General features: G+C 45.6%; 1 protein-coding gene across 3 annotated transcripts in view; it reads left to right on the top strand.

Annotated features, from left to right (window-relative positions):
* The window catches only part of OSBPL6 (oxysterol binding protein like 6), a 3,803,429-nt gene that overhangs the window by 1,882,329 nt on the left and 1,901,047 nt on the right, over window positions 1-20,053 (top strand). For all 3 annotated transcript variants that reach the window (XM_069616111.1, XM_069616109.1, XM_069616110.1), the window contains one exon: window positions 13,843-14,008. In XM_069616111.1, coding sequence (XP_069472212.1) covers window positions 13,843-14,008 — 166 coding nt within the window. The remainder of the gene's footprint in view (window positions 1-13,842; window positions 14,009-20,053) is intronic.

Raw genomic sequence — 20,053 nt, 5'->3', positions numbered from 1 at the left:
TAATTGATGCAAGGCCTTCGGTATCGTGTCCTCCTCCAACCGACCACTTTCGCCTTTCCGTCCGCATAGCGCCCTTGGAAACCAGGCAGGGATTTCGTCAAAGATGCAAAATTTCTATTCGGCCGCTCTCCTCTGGAAACCCTGCGATCTTCCGGCTAGATGGCGGAGGATACTGTTGAATGTACCTCCCCACCCAATTAGCCCGACATCTCATCACCCATGCCTTCTGCCATGAAGATTGTCTTCGAACTTGGCCTTGCAAGTATCCTTGCCTCTGAGAATATAAGGGAGTGCGGGCATGCGCTATCATAGTTCTGGAACTGCATGCCCAGCTCTATTTCCATCCTTGGCTCCCGTGACAGGATGCTAGTCTAGAAAAATACCCTACCATAGCATAGACAGTATATTATGTTGGCCGAAAACCAACCGCATCATATGTCTAGCATCATCAGTACAGCATCATCAGCATAACCAAAGAGCGTCCATTTTGTATGAACAGAATTCGCCATTTTGCTATGTTTTGCTTCCCTTTGCTCTTCTGTTCAAATGCTTTGCTAAAAGTGAATTCTATTTTGTTCTGCTCATGCACAGAGCAAGGCCATAAATTACATGTTGAGAGACTAGCCCAGGCAGCCCAGACAGCAATGCACCGGTTTCCTCCCTCACAAGTCCTTGGAAGTAAGCAGAAAGGCATTTAATCACTATGCAGGTGCCAGCTAGTCTCGCTGGAGCAGCAGAAACTGTAGAAATAGACAGTTAATGGCTTGAATTATACTCACTTTCACGGTCCCCCCTTTCCTGGGCCCCGTTAGATCGAGCTGACCTCTAGCTCACAAATAGAAACTAAGAGATAGTAAGGCTTGGAATGTGTCCCTCCTACGAACACAGCTTACTTGCAGAACAAGAGCGCTATGTTCTTGGTAACAAGGAATAGTGTCTGCACTTTCACAGATTGCAACTGTTGCTGAATAAATGTCTTTAAGGGTGTCATATTCGTCATAATTGTCATTCATCGAACCATGCAAAGGAAGATACATTATGGGCGGTTTGGATGTGTCACTAATGATAATATGGTGGTCATGTTGTATATATGTAACTGATGTAAAATGCTCACTCTCTTGCGTCCCACGAGGTCTGGGTAACATGTTGCTGGACGTGAGATCCGGTCGGCCAATTGAGACTATTTGCTTTGCTATAAACGCTAGATTTTGGAAATTGAACCTTGTGTCTGGCGTATCAGTTCGTGTGTGGTGATTGTGCCTTGTTTCTATGCATGAGGATCCCCCAGCAGCCCGTCAAAAGATGGCGCCCGAATAGGGACCCTCGCCCATTTGCTCCATCATGTATGTTGTAATTTGAAGAAGGCGGAAAAAACGAATCGAGGACGAGGCCGTCGAGCCGGGATCGAGAGGTGTTCGGGGGGCCCCTGTGAAAGTGATGAGAGACTCCTTTGCAGATCTGTACACAACCTGTCCCTGATCGACGTGTCCGGCCAGAGAGCAAGAAGGCGAGGGTCTCGAAACGAGGCAGAGTGGACCAGATACTGGAAAAAGGAAGCTATGCACTGCTTGAGAAGCAGAGAGAAATATGCGCGTCGGCATACATCTATAGAAAATAGAGCGCTAGAACAGGAAGAAAAAGAATGGGATGAGCAAATTAGAAAGGCGGATAGAAGTCTCCAAATGGGAACAGATAATATATCCTCAACAAGAATTGCATGCATCATATGAATTAATCAATAAGATTTTAAATGAAAAAAGACAAGCACACCGCAAAAGTAATACTGACATAATTGCAACAGTGCCCATTGCTCAGATTATGCCCCAGCCCATCCCCGTTGTTCAGCCTCCATTACAGCTGCAGCCACCACTCCCCCTTCCAGTTGTTCCATCCATACCAAGCGTCCCTCCTCTGCACATAATCCCACTTCCCCCTCCGCCTACTGAGTTTGAATCCACAGTAATCAGAGAAGACAGTATGGGAGGAGCGAGGCCTGCACAAAGCGCGTATGCTAGAATAACTCGTAGTTCAGTCAGCAAAGAGAGGAGAAAGGAGTTGAAAGAACAGGCAGAAATATACATTGAAGGGAATGAGGCCTCAACGCTGGAGTCAATGTACGATTATAGGAAGCTCAGTGAAAAACAGGTATTGTTGGAATGCATGGGGGAATATTTGATGGAGAGATGGAAGCAATTAATTGGAATGGTGCCGCTGCAGAAGTTGCGGGACTTGAATGCCTTTGCGCGTATAAGAGAAAGTGATTCAGAAATGAAGGAGCATGTAGTTAGGCTTTTTGAGTTTAAAAAAGAACTTGATGAATTGTATGCTGAAATGTTTTCCATGCCTGGGTTTAGGAACAAGGACATAAGGAGAGGTAGGCAAGAGGCGGTACCATATGTGCAACAGCGATTTTTTTCCTCAGTCAAAACATGCTAGTGAAGAAATAAAAATATGCACACGAGAGGCGCTTAGATGGATTACAGATGCTAGCATTCCTACAATGGAAGTGCATGAAACATTTGATCAATATACATTAGGAATGCAAAGAAAGGCATTGCAGGTAATGGTTGAATATTTACAGGACAAATATGTAGATAATAAGCAAAGTTGTCCATCTGAATTAATGGCAGTATATAAGAGAGCATTTTCACGAGATACGGGGGAAACTGCCTTATCTCTTGATTTAGCTATAGTGCTGTATATGAGAGAGGGAGAAGGAAGAGCGAGTGCGATATTTCCCATGAGAGAGGTCCCACCAACTTTTGTACCGAAAGTAGAAATTCCTTCAACAGGTGGGCATTCAGCGGAGGTGACAGAAGCACATTATACCGCACAATATGTACATGTCCCTTTCTCCAGACGAGGTGAATAATATAAAACAAACAATCCCTGATTTGAGAATAAATCCAGCAGGATTCTATAAAGAAATCGAGTCCTATTTGAAATCATCTATTTTACTATGAACGATATTGACCTATTATTCCCAGTAATTTTACGAGCAGAAATATGGCAACAAATAAGGAAAGTAGATGATCAGGAGAGTTTTGGTGATACGTGGGAGCATTTAATAAAAGAGGATGTGGACAGCAAAGCAGGCGAAAAGCCATCGTCAAATATGGCGGCATTACCAGCACGAATAATGTAGAAATTGAAGGTTATAGTTCCAGAAAAAAGAATTGTATGGGACAAACTAACTGCATGTGTGCGAGGCAAAGATGAGTTGGTTACAGACTATTTTAACAGATTTGAAGAAGTATATACAGATTTTAGTGGACATGATTTAAGCACTGAGCCCGGGAAAAGACTATTTGTTGACAAATATGTAAGAGGGTTGTTACCTCCGATCCAAAATTTGATAATGACCTCTGAAAGTTCATGGCAAGCCAAGTCACAGAGTGAGGTATTACACATGGCTCAGTATTATGAAAACAGAGAGAATACAGAGAAAGAAAAAGTAGTAAAAGACAGCGAATCTAAAAACAAGGGTTATTACAACAGGTAGCGAGTCATAATAGAGGAAGAGGAAATGCACAAGGGAGAGGAAATTATTCGAACATGCATGGAGGTCCACTTGGACTAAACCAATGTGCATACTGTAAGGAAGAGGGTCATTGGCGAGCACAATGTCCACACTTGCAAAATAGAAATGGGAATGGCCAGAGAAGACAGAATAGAGGGCGCCCGTAAACACAGGGGTAGAATAGAAATAATAGTACACATCAGAATCAGAACAATCAAGGAAATAGCAACCAGAATCAGAACCAAAATCAGAATCAGCACAATGGAGGTGGGGACGGGAATGGTTTCAATACTCAACCAAATACATACTATTCTGGTGACTATACATCAGATGACGTATTGTTCCCCCGTTAGGACCGCCCAAGACAGGGGTCGGAACCAGTGTCTATTCCAGTTGACCAGAAAGGACCCTACGTAGAAATGAAAGTTGGGAATAAGGAGCATAGTATTCTCGTGGACACAGGTGCACAGAAGTGCTCAAAGGACCACCACTTGGTTCCAGGAATACCACTGTCAGGGCAAAAGAATGTTTCAGTAGGGTTCCCAGGCACCCCAGTAATTAGTCCCGTGTCCCAATCAGTACCAATAACACTAGGGCCATTCACTGAATATTGTCCGTTCTTGTTGACACAAAATTGTGGAGAGAATCTATTAGGTTTAAACTACTAAGTGCGATTATCCATGGTACTCCTTATGGAGTGTTTTGACAATATCACCACAAAATATACCAGTGTCCGAGTTCCTGTCCAAACCCCTGCCAACAGAGTTAAATAAGGTACCGACTTGTATTTGGGAAATGAATGATAATGATGTTGGTTGTTTGAAAATAGAGCCAGTGAGAATTGTTTTGAAAGAGGGAGTTACATTGCCACGTATTCCCCAGTATAGAATTTCAGTTGAAGGTGAGAAAGCATTGAAATGTATTGTCTCAGTTTGATTAAAATAAATGTGATTGAAGAGATTACTGATAGCACTTGTAACAGCCCTATTCTTCCGGTTTATAAGAAAGGAGGTAATGAAATACCGTTCCGTTTCATAATTGATTTACGCGCATTGAATAAAGTAGTAGATCCCCAGTTTCCACTGGGCCCAGACGTCATTACCATTTTGACAATGATTCCAGCTTCGGCTTCATATTTTAGTGTAGTAGATCTTAAGAATGCATTTTTTAGCATCCCAGTACACCCAGATAGCAGATACCTATTTGCTTTCACGCTAGGAGGGCGTTCATTCACATTCACACAAATTCCAGAAGGCTACACTCAGAGTACAAGCATTTATAGCAGAGCATTAAAAGAACAACTAGACATGTTAGAACTACCAGCGGGTTGCGTACTATTGCAGTACATAGACGACCTGTTAATTGCCGCTGAAACAGAAGAAATGTGCAAAGAGGGAACTGTCTTGTTATTATCGCTGTTAGGGTGAATTCTCATTCAATGGCTAATTTCCCTTACCTAGTGAGTCCCCCAGCAGCTTTGCTGGATCTCTGGAGTTTATTTTTTCCACTTGGTAAGAGTGTACCCCTTTTTCACACTCTTACCTATGTTTTGCCATGTGTAATTAATCTGTTTTTGTGATGGTGGAGTCTGGAGTACACCACTTCAGTAGCCCCCTTCTTGGTGTGTTACACAGCACCTTCAGTGCAGTGACACAGGGTTGTCTTTTAGACTGTCCACCGACTCCATTTCTGAGGCTGACTACTGTCCCCCAGAAAAGGGTAAAGTTGCCATTAACTTTACTTAGTCATTTAACCACAGATCCAGTACACCCCATCTTACATGGAGTACTGGAAAGGGTTAATCCTTAGCCCTTTTTTTATCTGTACCTCCTAGAGCATTGTTGCCCTCTTTTAACATTTAGACTTGGCTGGTGGCAGTGGTATCTACCCTAACTTTTCTACTGCGATTATACTAGATAAACGTGGTATTGTTTTAGGTTATTATATTAGCCTCGAACTTAAACCCGCTTGACCAAATACTTTTTCTTTTGGCTCCGGTCGGGTTTATTCGCCATTTCTTTTTGTTAAAGTCCTTCTTGTGTTTTACTTTGCGCGGCAAACCAGGTTTGCCTTCTTTGTTCACTGTCTTTTGGCGGGCTTCTGCCAAGAAGCCCTCCTCTAGGTACCTGGGTGTCTAGGTGGGCTGAATGTGAGGGAGGGGTGTAGTCACCCCCTGCACAGGGTATCCTAGGAAACCCAAGTCACCCTTTGCCATGATTGGCTGAGGTGGTTGTCCGGGCCAGACAACCCCCCTGCTGCGTGATTGACAGCCAGGCTGTGTGAATGGGGGATTTTTGCATAAAAGGTCGATCTCTTGGGCTAGAAGTCAGTCGCCACTGGAACTACAAGGAACCAAAGAGAAGCAGAGAAGAAGTCGACTTCTGCAACTATCCCGTCCCGGTAAAGCCCTGCTGCAGTCCTGAGCTATCTACCCTTCGATGACCAGAGAAGATCCAGTCCAGAATCTTCTTCCCTTGAGCTTGGTGGGGATAACCAGCTCATCTTCTACAGCCAGAGGATCCTCTCCGTGGTCGAAATCGCTGCAGACTGCTGTAGTGGCCCGGATAGCCATCTGAATAGCCTCTGTTGTTTTTAAGGAGCACACCTTTTATTCACTGTCGCTGCTGCCGGCTTCATCCCTGTGCGGTGCAGACCCCTCCAGATGTCCTCCTTCGGATCGAAGCTCCAGGAACCGAGGGTCTGCAGGAAACTACTAGGAACAACTGCCGTGGCACCAGCTTCTTCCTTGAATAGGGTACTGTGTTCTGCCCGAGGAATCTGGGGTGAATCCCTGTTCTTCGCCTCCAAGGCTTGCCCTTGTCTTTCCTCCTTCTTATAACTTTTGCTTCCTCTGTTGACAATATCTAAGTACTCCTGGCTACGCTGAATCGCGAACTGTCTGACTGTGTGATCCTCGACAACAGGAACCCAGTTCCATTTGATACTGGCTCCGGTCTATTGACTTTTGAATTTCTGTCTAAGAGCGTTCCCTGATTCTGTCTGCCTTGACAAAAGTATTGCCTATGATTTTTGCCCCCAACTACCTCTGGGTATCTCAGGTGCTAAGTGTGTTTTTGTTCCGGTAACATTTCTTGCCGCGGATACACGTTTCTTTAGTAAGACCGAACTGTCATTACTGTCAAAAAGTGATCGCAAGTGTATTCACTGTAACGTGTTTTATTTCATAACACCGGTCCGCTAAAACACAGGGTACTTACCGTGAAGTATACGGTACAAAGTGAATTGGTTACTTGTAGTGTATTTTACGTGTGTTTTTTGAATTAATAGGAGTGTTTTGTTTATAACAAATGGTTTAAAAATAAATGTACTTATATTTTTCTACCTGAAACCTTGAGTCAGTGTTTGCTTGAGCCACAGTAATTGTGGTGCCTTTGTGTAATCTCTGCTACTGCTCATATACTCTTGAGATAAGCCTGGCTGCTCCGCTACTGCTACCAGTTTAACGTAGTAGTACAGGCTTGTACCAAAGGTAAAACTTGTATTGCCACCTGTAGTCTTAATTGTGTGTAGTGGTCCCTAAGGGCACTGCACAGGATTCTGCCTAACAATCGCATTTAGCAGAACATGGACATAACGCTTCATTAAAAAAATTCCAGTATTGTCGAAAGGAGGTGGCTTATTTGGGCTACCTACCTTCGAAAGAGGGAAGAAGACTGACACCGGAAAGGATAGAGAGTATCTCTGGTATGCCGATTCCAAAGACACAGAAAGGAGTTAGAGCCATAATTGGCATGGCTTCCTATTGCCGCCAATGGATAGCAAATTTTGCGATGATTGTAAAACCAATGGTGGCATTGACAAAGAAGGATGTTGAATTGCCTTTGCCATGGAGTGAGGAATGTCAGACTGCATTTCATCTGCTCAAAGTTGCTTTGTGCTCAGCTCCAGTTTTGGGCACACCAAATTATGAAAAAGGTTTAAAATTATTTGTGCATGAAAATGAAGGTTGCGCTCTGGCTGTTTTGACACAGGAACAAGGAGGAAGAAATAGACCATGTGGTTATTTTTCTTCCGCGTTGGACCCTGTCGCATGCGCTTTGCTGCGTTGTTTGCGAGCTGTTGCTGCCACGTCAGTGAAACAAACCGAAGGAATGGTGTTGGGGCACACCTTAATTTTGATGGTGCCACACGCAATAGACGTTCTCTTAAACAGAACGCAGACGCAACACCTCACATCAGCTGGATTGACTAGATATGAAATTGTCCTGTTCGCACCACATATTCAAATTCAGAGGTGTTGCGCTTTCAATCCTGCAGAATGAATGCTCCTTCCCAGTGAAGAAGTAGGTGAGAATGAATCACGTCCCCATGATTGTTTAATGGTTACTGAAGAGGAAACAAAAGGAAGAATTGATCTAACAGACACCCCACAGAAAGAGCCAGATGGAGAACTGTTTTGTGACGGCTCCTGTTTTAAATTACCTGATGGCACATGAACTGCTGCCAATGCCATTACAACACTAAAAAATATTGTAGATAGCAAAAGAATCCCATACAATTCAGCACAAGCCGCAGAGATAATAGCATTGACAAGAGCATGTGAAATTTCTGAAAATCTTAATGTAAACATACATACTGACAGTCAGTATGCCTTTGGGGTGGTGCACAATTTTGGCCGTCTCTGGGCTGAGAGGGGTTTCCTAACATCACATGGAACTAGAATCCAACATGGGCCTTTGATAGCGCATTTGTTGTCTGCACTTACGTGTCCGAAGCGACTGGCAATAATGAAATGCGAAGCGCATAAAAAAATAACATGTAAGGTGGGAGAAGGAAATGCATTTGCAGACAAAATTGCAAAACAAACTGCCACTGATCTAAACACAAACATGTTGATAGTACAGTCAGAAGAAGTGCCCTGCATGATAGAAAATGGGATTGCCACAGTCAAAGAAATGCAGGCGGATGCAACTGCTGATGAAATAAATGGATGGGCTAAGGGCTCTGCAGAATTAGACTTGGAAGGTTGCTAGGTGGACAGAGAGTAGAAGGTGGATGCTGTCCAACTCCTATGTAACTGCAATGGTCACCATGGCCCACAGTCCCACGCACATCTGTGCGAAAAAAATGGTTCAGCATTTGGCTACAGTATGGCAGAACACGCACATAAGAAAGAATGCGGAAAGACTAGTTCAGAATTGCATAACATGTTTGCAACACAATATTGGAAAAGGAACAGCTACTCCAACAGGTAGTTTTGGCCCCTCCTCTATGCCCTTTGAGGTGATCCATTTTATTTCATAGAAATGGATAGGTGTCAGAACCTAAAATACATTGTGGTGGTAGTGTGCGCGTTCAGTAAATGGGTGGAAGCATATCCACTGAAGGACTGCACAGCCATGAGCACTGCTAAAGTAATGTTAAAAGAATACTTTTCGCGATTAGGCCTGCCACGGGTTATATGGTCAGATAACGGCCCACATTTTGTTGCCGCCGTGATATTACAGATTTGCGCAAGCCTTCAGATTGATGAACTATTCCATTGCGCCAGACATCCGATGAGTGCTGGACTTGTTGTGCGCCAAAACGGCATTTTAAAGAGTAAAATAAGCAAGATCTGTTCAGGAAACAAATTGAGATGGACTGATGTATTGCCCTTAGCTTTATTGTGCATGCGCACATCTGTGCAAGCCAGGACTGGACTTTCCCCATACAAAATCATGATGGTGAGACCTGCTAATGTTTGGTGTGCGCCGCAGCCAAGGTGGTTAAGTGAAATACAATATACTGTGCTTAGTACATATTGTAACATTTTAATACAGAAGCTTCGTTTGATTCATCAGCAGGTGCAGGAGGCTCTGCCTGTCAGATATACTAGCCCGGGGCATTGTCTGCAGCCGGGAGACTGGATTCTTCTCAAGCATTTTGAGAGAAAGTCATCACTCACACCAAGATGGCGTGGACCGTATCAGGTTCTTCTGGCAACACAAACTGCAGTCCGTGTGGACGGTTTGAAGGCATGGGTGCATGCCACCCACACTAAGAGAATTCCATCGCCATTAAAAGAACTGCCTGATCCAAATGACAAGGAAGAAACAGCTGCCTCCGACTCGAAGGACATCATTGCCAGTTCTCTGCCGCAAATTCTGCCTGAATCCGAGACAAAGCCTGAGAAGATTGCTAAACAGGAGAAAGGGCTAAGAGTGCCCCAACTTTGCCCAGCTGAATCTGCATCACCACAGGTTGACACGAAACCTGCATCATCACTTTTGCGCCCACCATCACTTGCTGCGCCGCAGGCTGACTCTGAGCCTGAATCTGCAAGTGCACCCGCACTATTCATCGATCACGCAGTACCTGGAGCAATACGGTACAACCTACTTTCTCAAAATCGAATGTGATATGATCTTTGTGTTTCTTTTGTTGCCTCTATTTCCCATCACAGATGAAGTGGGAATCGGAGGCCTATTGGAGTGGAGCGTGGGGGTTTTGCCAATCTGACAACTCTGGAACGCGGCTTCCCGGTGCTATCTTTGAAAATAAAAATCCATGTGTTGATCACCCCGTGTGAACGAGTGGGGCTCACATGGTACAAAGGCAATTGATGTTTGCTCTGGAGTTTGTTGAGCAATGTGCAGAGGCATGATAATCTTGCCCTACGTTTAGCAATCCAGACTGCCAAGAATTGGCCTAAGCACTTTGTTAATATTTTCTAACTTACTGGTATTTCAAAAGTATTCACGACGAACATTGCTGGAGAAGAAGAGTCAAGAAGATGCCTGTACCTGCTTCTGCCCCCTCCTGCACCAATGCTGATGATGTAGTAAATATAGAGACTATAAAATTGCAGAGAAAGAGTTGCCGTAAAAGATGTATGCTAATCATCACGATATTCATGTGCATTATGAGTCTGTTTGCACCGATATCAATAGTTCTGGTATTATGGTATTTAGAGGAAATACATCCATTAGGTGTGTTTTTGCCTATTAGTAATGTTTCTGTCACCGAAAGCCCAGTCCATGTAATCTCTTATACTTTGTCCCCTATGGAAGAAAGACACAGGGAAGGCTATGGGAATAACACATTACTTCTGATAAGGAATATGACACACTCAATCTTGAGAAAAAACAACTGCTGTGAGTGTACACATATTCCACAACATGGTGGAAAGGGAATAGGTTGGTATGTGCAGCCATTGCCGTTATGTTCAGCATGTTATGCATCATTAAGTGCACTATATTATGGGAAATGGAATAAGTGTGAAACGGGTCGATTAGATAAAACAAACATGGATGAATTTGAAGAAGTGGTAATGAAGCCTGTAGGTTGCTCCATATTTCACAGGGCAAAAATGATAACACCAGTAATAACGCCACAAGATAGATTATCTGTGCCATATTAATCATCTGTAATCACGTTTCACATGAACCCGCTAGGGAGTAAAGATGCAGTGCCCCCCTCGTATACATTAAATTACAGTCCTCGCACTGTTCCATTTTGCTTGCGAAAGAAAGGCTCCTATTCGGTAGGGACATTCAATAGGTGCATGAATATTGCAATCCTTGAGAGAGAGGAAGAACCAGTATATGTAGGTGACCCTGTCTACTTCATATGTGGGGGAAAAGGCTTATCCATGTTTGCCTAGAAACTGGGGAAAACTTGTTACTTTTCCCGGGGGTATTCCTTTCAAAAACATCAGACATAGCAAAATTATCTAGATCAAGGCCACGACGAGATGAGGAAGGAGGATTAATTGCAGAAGATATAGCAAAATCATTTATACCATTTTGGGGTCAAGCAATGCATTTGTATAATATAAGACAACTGCCAGAATTTTAGAGAAAACTATGAATGGAACAACGGATATATTGTATAATGTGACTCTGGAGCAGAAAGCAATTAGATTAATGACACTTCAGAATAGAATGGCTCTTGACATAATTTTGGCTGAGCGTGGAGTAGTTTGCAAAATCGTGAGGTCATCGTGTTGCGTATTTGTGAGTGACTCCTCCCCTACAATTTTTGAGGCAATAAAAAAGTTGCACGTCTTGAGCTCTGACCTCCACCCCGCTGCAGGTAGTTAGGAGCTGAACATAAGCTCCTGGTTTTGGGAAGTATTACGCTCATGGGGATGGAAATTGGCTGCAATTCTTGCAGCAGTACTCAGAATCTTCCTAACATGTTGTTGCTGCATACACTGTCTACCAATAATTTGCACTGAAGTAAGTGATGAATGCATACACATGATGACACAAAAAAGAACTCCCAAAGTAAATACAATCACAAACCACGAAATGCAGACGGTGAAAGAATTCATGTCTATAAATATCGATGATGATGACGGTTATAGCAGTAAGCAGAGTTCAGAATCAGATACATAGTCAGAGGAAGACGCGATGTATGGTTGGTGCGTTTGGCTTACGGCCAAGAGGAGGGGTTGTTGGTCTAGAAAAATACCCTACCATAGCATAGCCTGTATATTATGTTGGCCGAAAACCAACCGCATCATATGTCTAGCAACATCAGTACAGCATCATCAGCATAACCAAAGAGCGTCCATTTTGTATGTCCAAAATTCGCCATTTTTTTTATTTCTCTTTGCTTTTCTGTTCAAATGCTTTGCTAAAAGTAAATTCTATTTCGTTCTGCTCATGCACAGAGCAAGGCCACAAGTTGCATGTTGAGAGACTAGTCCAGACAATCCAGACAGCAAAGCACCGGTTTCCTCCCTCACAAGTCCTTGGAAGTAAGCAGAAAGGCATTTAATCACTTCGCAGGTGCCAGCTAGTCTCGCTGGAGCAGCAGAAACTGTAGAAATAGACAGTTAATGGCTTGAATTATACTCACTTTCACGGCCCCCCTTTTCTGGGCCCCGTTAGATTGAGCCGACCTCTAGCTCACAAATAGAAACTAAGAGATAGTAAGGCTTGGAATGTGTCCCTCCTACGGACACAGCTTGCTTGCAGAACAAGAGCACTATATTCTTGGTAACAAAGACTAGTGTCTGCACTTTCACAGATTGCAACTGTTGCTGAATAAATGTCTTTAAGGGTGTCATATTCGTCATAATTGTCAATCATCGTACCATTGCAAAGGAAGATACATTATGGGCGGTTTGGATGTGTCACTACTGATAATATGGTGGTCATTTTGTATATTTGTAACTGATGTAAAATGCTCACTCTCTTGCGTCCCACGAGGTCTGGGTAACACACTTTGCGGGACGTGAGATCCGGTCGGCCGACTGAGATTATTTGCTTTGCAATAAACCCCATGATTTTGAGAATTGAACCTCGTGTCTGGCGTATCAGTTCGTGTGTGGTGATTATGCCTTGTTTCCATGCACGAGGGTCCCCCAAGGGCCTGTCAAGAAGACCGCAATTCGCCCCATATTGCAGCATTTAATTGTCTTGAATGAATAAAACCTGGCACCCATGGTGTTCTTTCTTTTCACATTAACAAGGGATGATTCAGTGTCCCACGTTCACTGTCTTCAAGAATAGATAACCAGTCTTGGCTGGACAGCCCTTCTCGATTCTTCCACGATCCCAGCTACTACTTTGCTGCGACACAGCTTTCGGCCCTTCTCTCCATGTGTTGGAACTTACTAAAGTTGTGACACTGATGTCCAGCTTCTATATAAATACGGCTCAGCCTGCAGTCTATTCACCACATATAGCCAGCTTCTAAGATCACTTAATTTCATCTGTACAGTTATTGAACGATTTGCATTTTCTGCAGTGGTCTTCACACGTGCAATATTTATTTTGCATATGAAAGTTTACTCAATTTTTTACTTCGTCATCAGTTTCTATAAAACCAATACACTCTCTTCTTGAGCAGGTCTTCTCTGTGCGTCACGCTGGAATCTTGTGACAGCTCCTTTTCTTGTTCTTTTAATATTTCTTCAGGGACTTCCTCCATGAGATTATCATCTCTTCAGGAATACATTTGATAGGGGTTTCTTAGTGGATACCTTTTCTCGAAGATTCACTGCGGAATGGTCACAACCGCTGGAGTCAAGCATGGCACGATTTCTGGTTTCCAGCATATAGGTGGGAGTGGGGCGGGACTTCCTGCAGAGGCATTTGGTTGCTCCTCTACAAAATAATCTGATGAGGCAAAGGTTGCAGGAGCATGTCAGGGTGCATATCATCTCTGTGTTCTGTAAAAAGTCTGCAGATCTGATATTGAGGTAAGATGTTACAGCTGATATTCCATTTTCATGTTTAATAGACATATATAATGCTTCACACTTTTAGTCGCCAAATTAAATAAATGTGCCAATCAATATGTGTATGTAATTTGTATGTGTTAATAACTGAATCGGCATTGCTAATACTTTAATCTTTTCACCTCAGGTGCCTTTCAGTGCTTCAATGTGTCCAGTTCGTTTGCATTCCTCCAACCCCAACCTTTGTGATGATAACGAATTTCATGCCCACCCGAGCTCCTTTGCTGATAATCTAGAAAATGCTGCAGATTCCACCAAACTGCAAGAAGAGTTTTGCCTTCTTGCACAAAAAGGTAATTTGACCTTGAGACAAAACTTTGTTTTTTAACTTTAAGGTTGGGAAGATGGAAGACATTACTGTAATGGAAAAGCAATCTTATTGACAATTAAGCATGGATTTGTAAAATATTTTCAATCATATTTCTGTGAAGTAAATGAGATAGAGTGAGTTTTCCAGAAAGGTGTAAAGCCTACAAATATTCTTACCATTAACATATATGTCAGAATCCTCATAATCTGAATGTATAATGCACCTTGAATTCTGCCTATACTCTGCTTTGTCACTGCAGGCCCAATGTAATTTCACATCTCTTCTCTTCCTTCAGGCTAATCCCATTAACCTCCTGACCTGCATCCCTAAATTGTCTCCACATGCACCCATTTGCATTTGAAAATAACTGCATATTTGTTGGGCGTTACTTAAAATGAACTCCCATTTGCTGGCTTGTTGCCGAAAAACATCTTGCTGAGTGCTTTTAAAATAAACATCCATTTTACTGGCTGTATCTGAGAAAAAAAAACATTTACACCCATTTTGTCACTTCCCTTGGAGACACAGTTACCTGTACACATGTGTTGTTATTTGCCTGAATCATAACTCGAGTTCTGATTTCTCCTGTTCATTAACCCCATCTAATTCGATTCTTAGTCTGCTAATCAATTCAGCATCATTCTCCTATATTTGCAGAGATCTATTCAGAATGAACAAGATCTTGGCACAAAGCCGTATCGTGATGAATCTTGAGTTATTTGTATTGTTTTCTTTTTAATTGAAATGTTGTTTCTATGATATATGTTATTGCTTATCTGTTTGTTTGTAAATCTAATAAAAATGTAAATATAAAAAGAAAGGAATTTGAGAAATATTATGTTTTTACAAAATTCAAATATCTTTAAAAGAATTATCTTGGAATCAGTGGTGACATAGTCTACTGATTTACTGGGAAAGTATACTGGTGTACCTGCTTCTTCAAAATTGTGCACCATGACGTGAATGCTTTGGAATGAATTCAGATATTTTTCTAATGTAAATACGGGTGACTGATTAACTCAGCTGTTTCTAAAATATGTCCTTTGAAATCCCATACCTGTCACGATACAACATTCATTTTTCGCCAGTCATCTTTTCGATAGTTTTTTTCCTAATTGGTTTCTTTGAGAAAAAAAAACATTGAAAACATAGGGTGTGTGGGGAAGGCTATATAAGGGGTGGCCGGTCTGGAATAGAGTTAAATTAATAGGGGAAGGGGTTTTGGAGGGTGGAACCCCCACCCCAAGAAGAAAATATGTTGATGGTTTTTTTTCCGGGAGAAAATTGACAAAAAAACATCAATAAAATAACTGGCGAAATATGAACATAGAACCCCCTCACATACCTGTCAATATTCAGCCCATCGTGTGTAGTTAAAGTAATACAATGTGATTTATAAGCAGACGATCACAGATTTCATTTCTGCCATCTGAGCAACATACACCACTGGCCTAATCGGATGTGTTCAGCATTTTCCTGAAGATGTAACTACAGAATAGCATCCCACAAACATTTCATAGCAGCATTTTATTTGTAATCTTTTTTTCTCCAAAAACCAACACAGAATCCATAGGACAATGCCCATTTAAAAGGATGCAGCCTGAAGCGAGCCATCCCAGAGAGCCCTCTCAATATGAATGATTATACAGAAGGGGCAAGATTGATGGTCATGATTCATTCCTTGCTAATTTTGAAATGTTCATTGCAAATCCCATTGGTAACCACCTTAGCAGAATCATCTTGGGCATAAGCATCATCGGTGTCATTCCAAAATTCAGATAGCTGAATCTGTTGAATATTTAGCACTCTCCTTTGTATTATTTTATGCACTGACATAGCACTTTATGATACTTTGCAAATTGACATTTAGCACTCCTCTTTGTGTTCTTTATTACACTGACATAGTACTTTGACACTTTGCATATTTTTCTGTCATTATTCATGTCCATTGAGGCAGTATGAAATCTATACATTGGGAGAAATATAACCAACAGCCCTGACTGTAACAGGGCCCACATGTATTTGGGCTAAGTTACTACAAATGCTACTCAATATTAATTTCGAGGGGATTGGGTCCTCCGACGTATTCCATATCTACGACTGGTAATGTCCACAGCTGTGCTGCTTCGGAAAATCTTTGGTGTCTGCGTCCTGCGTCGATGACGTCGATGCGCCGTCTCCGAGGACCTCCTCCGACGGCCGACGTCACCCGATGTGATAAGTAGGACGCACGACGCCCATAGCCTCAGTTCCGTTTTTTCCGCGAACGTGTTCGCTTCGTGAATCTCGGTACGCCTCGACTTGTTGGAGTTTGCTGTTTTCAATTCTCGGTTCGTTGAACCTGTTCGGTTTGTTGTGAAGACCTGTTCGTGGCGATGTCTTCTTCGTCTTCAACCCCGCGTCCGGGCTTCAAGAAATGCGGGGACTGTGGGTCCAAGATGTCGGTCACAGACTCGCACAACGCCTGCCTCTGGTGCCTCGGTGAGGCCCACGATATGGACGACTGTGTCGACTGCCAGTCGCTCACGGCAAAGGCCTTGCTGGAACGCAAGAAGAAGCTGTCGGAAGGCCGGGTGTCTAAGCCTCGGAAGTCGAGGTCTGCGGGGCTTTCGACGGATGACTCGAGGGGCGACTCTCCGCATCACCGTCGGAAGTCCAGTGGGTCTCCTTCCAGGAGTTGGTCTCGCCACTCCTCTGCCTCTTCGAGGCATTCCCGGAAGCGCCGGCATAGGTCGCCTTCCCCGTCATCTTCCGAGGACTCCGCCCGTCGGCGGGTCGCTTATCCCTCCATGCAAGCGACACCGGAGGAATGGGCTTCCTTCGGGAAGCAGATGCTAGTGCTTCTTGAATCGCAGGGCACCGGTCCGCCCGCGCCTCCGAGTTGGGTCGGTCGGCACCGATCGAGAGACACCGCTCGTACGCCTTCGGGCTCGGCTGGTCGGCACGGCTCGCGGGAGAGGTCCCGCTCGGACAAGGGTAGCCGTTCTCGTCATGCCCGTTCCAGGTCCCGGTCCTCGACGTGCTCGAGACTGCGTGATCCTGTGCCGTCTTCAAAGAAGACGTCGACGCCTGTGGCGCCGAGGTCGTCGACGATTTCTCTCAAGGCTCTGCCTCCGATGGGGTCGTCGACGCCGTCGGCGCCTAGGGCGTCAAGAGACACGCTCGGAGCTCCGGCTTCGAGGCCTGTGTCGACGCCGCCGATGCTGCCGGCGCTGCAGCTGACATCGACGCCGATTCGCTCGACGTTGACGCCTTTTCTGTCGACGCCGGCGCCGACTCGTTCGGCGCCCTCGACGCCTTTCGAGGCGGTGGTGTCGGAGGGGCCCCGTGGCACAGGGTTTGCCCCTAGAAAGGCTCTGGCTAAGGTCAGGCACTGCTTTGGTCCCCAGAGGTCTTCCTCTCCCCGCCTGGAGTACATTTCTGAGGGTGATGAAGGCTCTGATGGCGGCTTGGTTCCGGTTACGGTTCCCGATGAACTTATCTCGGGCCATAGCCAGTTTGATGACCTGCGGCAATCGCTGCATGATGCCAGTGGACTGGACACCTCTCCGGAGGTGGAGTTTTGTAGGCCGGAGCCTGGCACTCATGCCGATTCTTCATATCGGCACCTTATGTCTCGGGTCACTGAGTATTTGGGTTGGTCAGCTCCCCCAGGGGAGTTTGTTCAGGATGATCTCACGGACATCCTTGATCTCGGTCCCCCCACTGATCCGGTTTTGCCTTTTCATATGGCTCTGCAGAGAAGGGTGGCTTGGACTGCTCCGGAGAGTCTCCCGGCAGTGGGCAAGTCTTTGTCACGAAAATACCGTCCAGCCAGTAGCGACCCCTGCTACTTGTCTAGGCACCCCACTCCTGAGAGTTTGGTGGTGCAGGCGGCTACGGCCCCGGCAAAGCAGGCGTCGTATCCTACCATCCCTCCGGATAGGGACGACAAACGTTTTGACGGCTGGGCGAAGAAAGTGTTTTCTTCGGGGGGTATGGCGCTTGAGGCGGCCAACTCCATATGTGCCTTGTCTCGTTTCACACACACTCTGGAACTGTGTTGCATTGGCGGCTGAACATATTCCCGAAGGGGACGAACGGGATGGTTCCCTTGCTATAGTTCAGGATGGCAAGGATGCCATGTGTGAGGCCGTTCAGTCGGGTTTGGACTTGGCATATTGTGTCAGCCGGTCCATGGCGGCGAGTACCGTAATGCGCAGGTTTGCGTGGTTGCGGAAGTCTGGGTTCGCTCCTGATGTGCAGTTCCGGCTCCTCAACATGCCCTTTGACGGTGAACACCTTTTTGGCAGCAAGGCTGACGAGAGCCTTAGACCTCCAAAGCTGCAGCGAAGTCGTTGGGCGCTGCAGTTCGCCAACCTCCTCCTTTTTGTCCTAGGGGACAGCAATGGAGGGGAGGTTCCTTTCGCTATTACTCGTCCTTCAGTAAAGCGAGGGGAGCTAGCAGTCAAAGAGGCCATCGTAAGAGGGCCAGAGGTGGAAATAAAGGTACTCGAGGTGCCAAGGCCGCTCGGGCAGTTGCCTCTTTGCCCTCGTGCAACACCGCAGCCGCTACCACTCAGTCATGAGGCCAGGTCCCATGGTTCGCCGGTTGGGGGAAGGCTGGCGCAGCATCTTGTAGAGTGGCAAGCCATTACTTCGGATGTTTGGGTTCTGGAGATCATAACCCACGGCTACTGTCTTCCTTTTTGGCAGAGGCCTCACGACAATCCACCAGGGAGCCTCTCTTTGAAGAGTCCGGATCCGCTCCTTGCGCTGGAAATTCAAGCCCTGCTGGAGAAAGGCGCCATAGAACTGGTGCCTGTAGCAGAGAGGAACAAGGGATGGTATTCCCCTTATTTTTTTATATCGAAGAAAGACGGGGGATTGAGACCCGTCATGGACTTGCGCGGTTTGAACAAACTCCTCAGGAAGGACAAGTTCAAGATGGTGACTCTTTCTCAACCTCCAGGCCCTTCAACTTCAGGACTGGTTGGTGTCTCTCGACCTCAAGGATGCTTACTTCCATGTGCCGATCCATCCCAAGCACAAGAAGTACCTGAGGTTCGCAGTTGGCGACTCGCACTTTCAGTTTCGGGTCCTGCCGTTCGGATTGACCTGCGCCCCGAGGGTTTTCACCAAGCTCATGGTGGTGGTGACAGCGCATCTGAGGAAAGGGGGGATTCACGTCTACCCCTACCTGGACGATTGGTTGATCAGGGGGAGCTCTCCCGAGCAAGTCCTGGATCCTCTGTCCGTCACCTGCCACTCCCTTCAAAGGCTGGGCTTCTCCCTCAATTTAAAGAAGTCCCATTTGACACCAACGCAGCGGCTCCAGTACATCGGAGCAGTGCTCGACACGTCCCTGGGGCAGTGTTTTCCTCCTCAGGTGAGGGCTCTTCACATTCAGCAGATGGTGCACAAGTTTCATTTTGCCCAGGATCTCCCAGCGTCGGAGTTCTTGAGACTGCTCGGCCTCATGGCATCCTGCGTTCTTCTGGTGCCAGAGGCTCGTCTGGGGATGAGATCTTTCCAGTGGGCACTCAAGCTCCAGTGGTCTCAGTCCTCCGGCAGGCTGTCGGACCCTGTTCAGGAGCCGCCCTCGGTGGCCCGGGACCTTCTGTGGTGGGCCGTCGAGGGCAATCTGATGAAGGGGGCCCCATTTTGGCTGCCCTAGCCGGAGGTGACGATCGTGACGGACGCATCCCTCACGGGATGGGGAGCTCATGCCAACGAGTTGACAGTCAGCGGTCGTTGGTCTCCGTCGGAGTCCAGACTCCATATCAATCTGTTGGAGCTGAGGGCCGTCAGGCTAGCCCTGAAGGCTTTTCTGCCGACTGTACGCGGAAAGAGTGTCCTGATTCTAACGGACAACACGGTGGCCATGCACTACCTCAACAAAAAGGGGGGGGGACAGGGTCACTTCCGCTGTGCAGCGAGGCGATGCAGCTCGAATTCTGGGCCATCCAGCAGGAAGTGTCGATCTCGGCTGTTCATCTGGCCGGAGACAACAACGAGACGGCGGACGCTCTGAGCAGGCAGAGCTCGA

This window comes from Ambystoma mexicanum, chromosome 9 (genome assembly GCF_040938575.1).
Source record: "Ambystoma mexicanum isolate Mex_15411 chromosome 9, UKY_AmexF1_1, whole genome shotgun sequence".
Classification (NCBI taxonomy): domain Eukaryota; kingdom Metazoa; phylum Chordata; class Amphibia; order Caudata; family Ambystomatidae; genus Ambystoma; species Ambystoma mexicanum.
The sequence above is the reverse complement of the archived record's forward strand: the minus strand, read 5'-3'. Positions and strand labels throughout refer to the sequence as shown.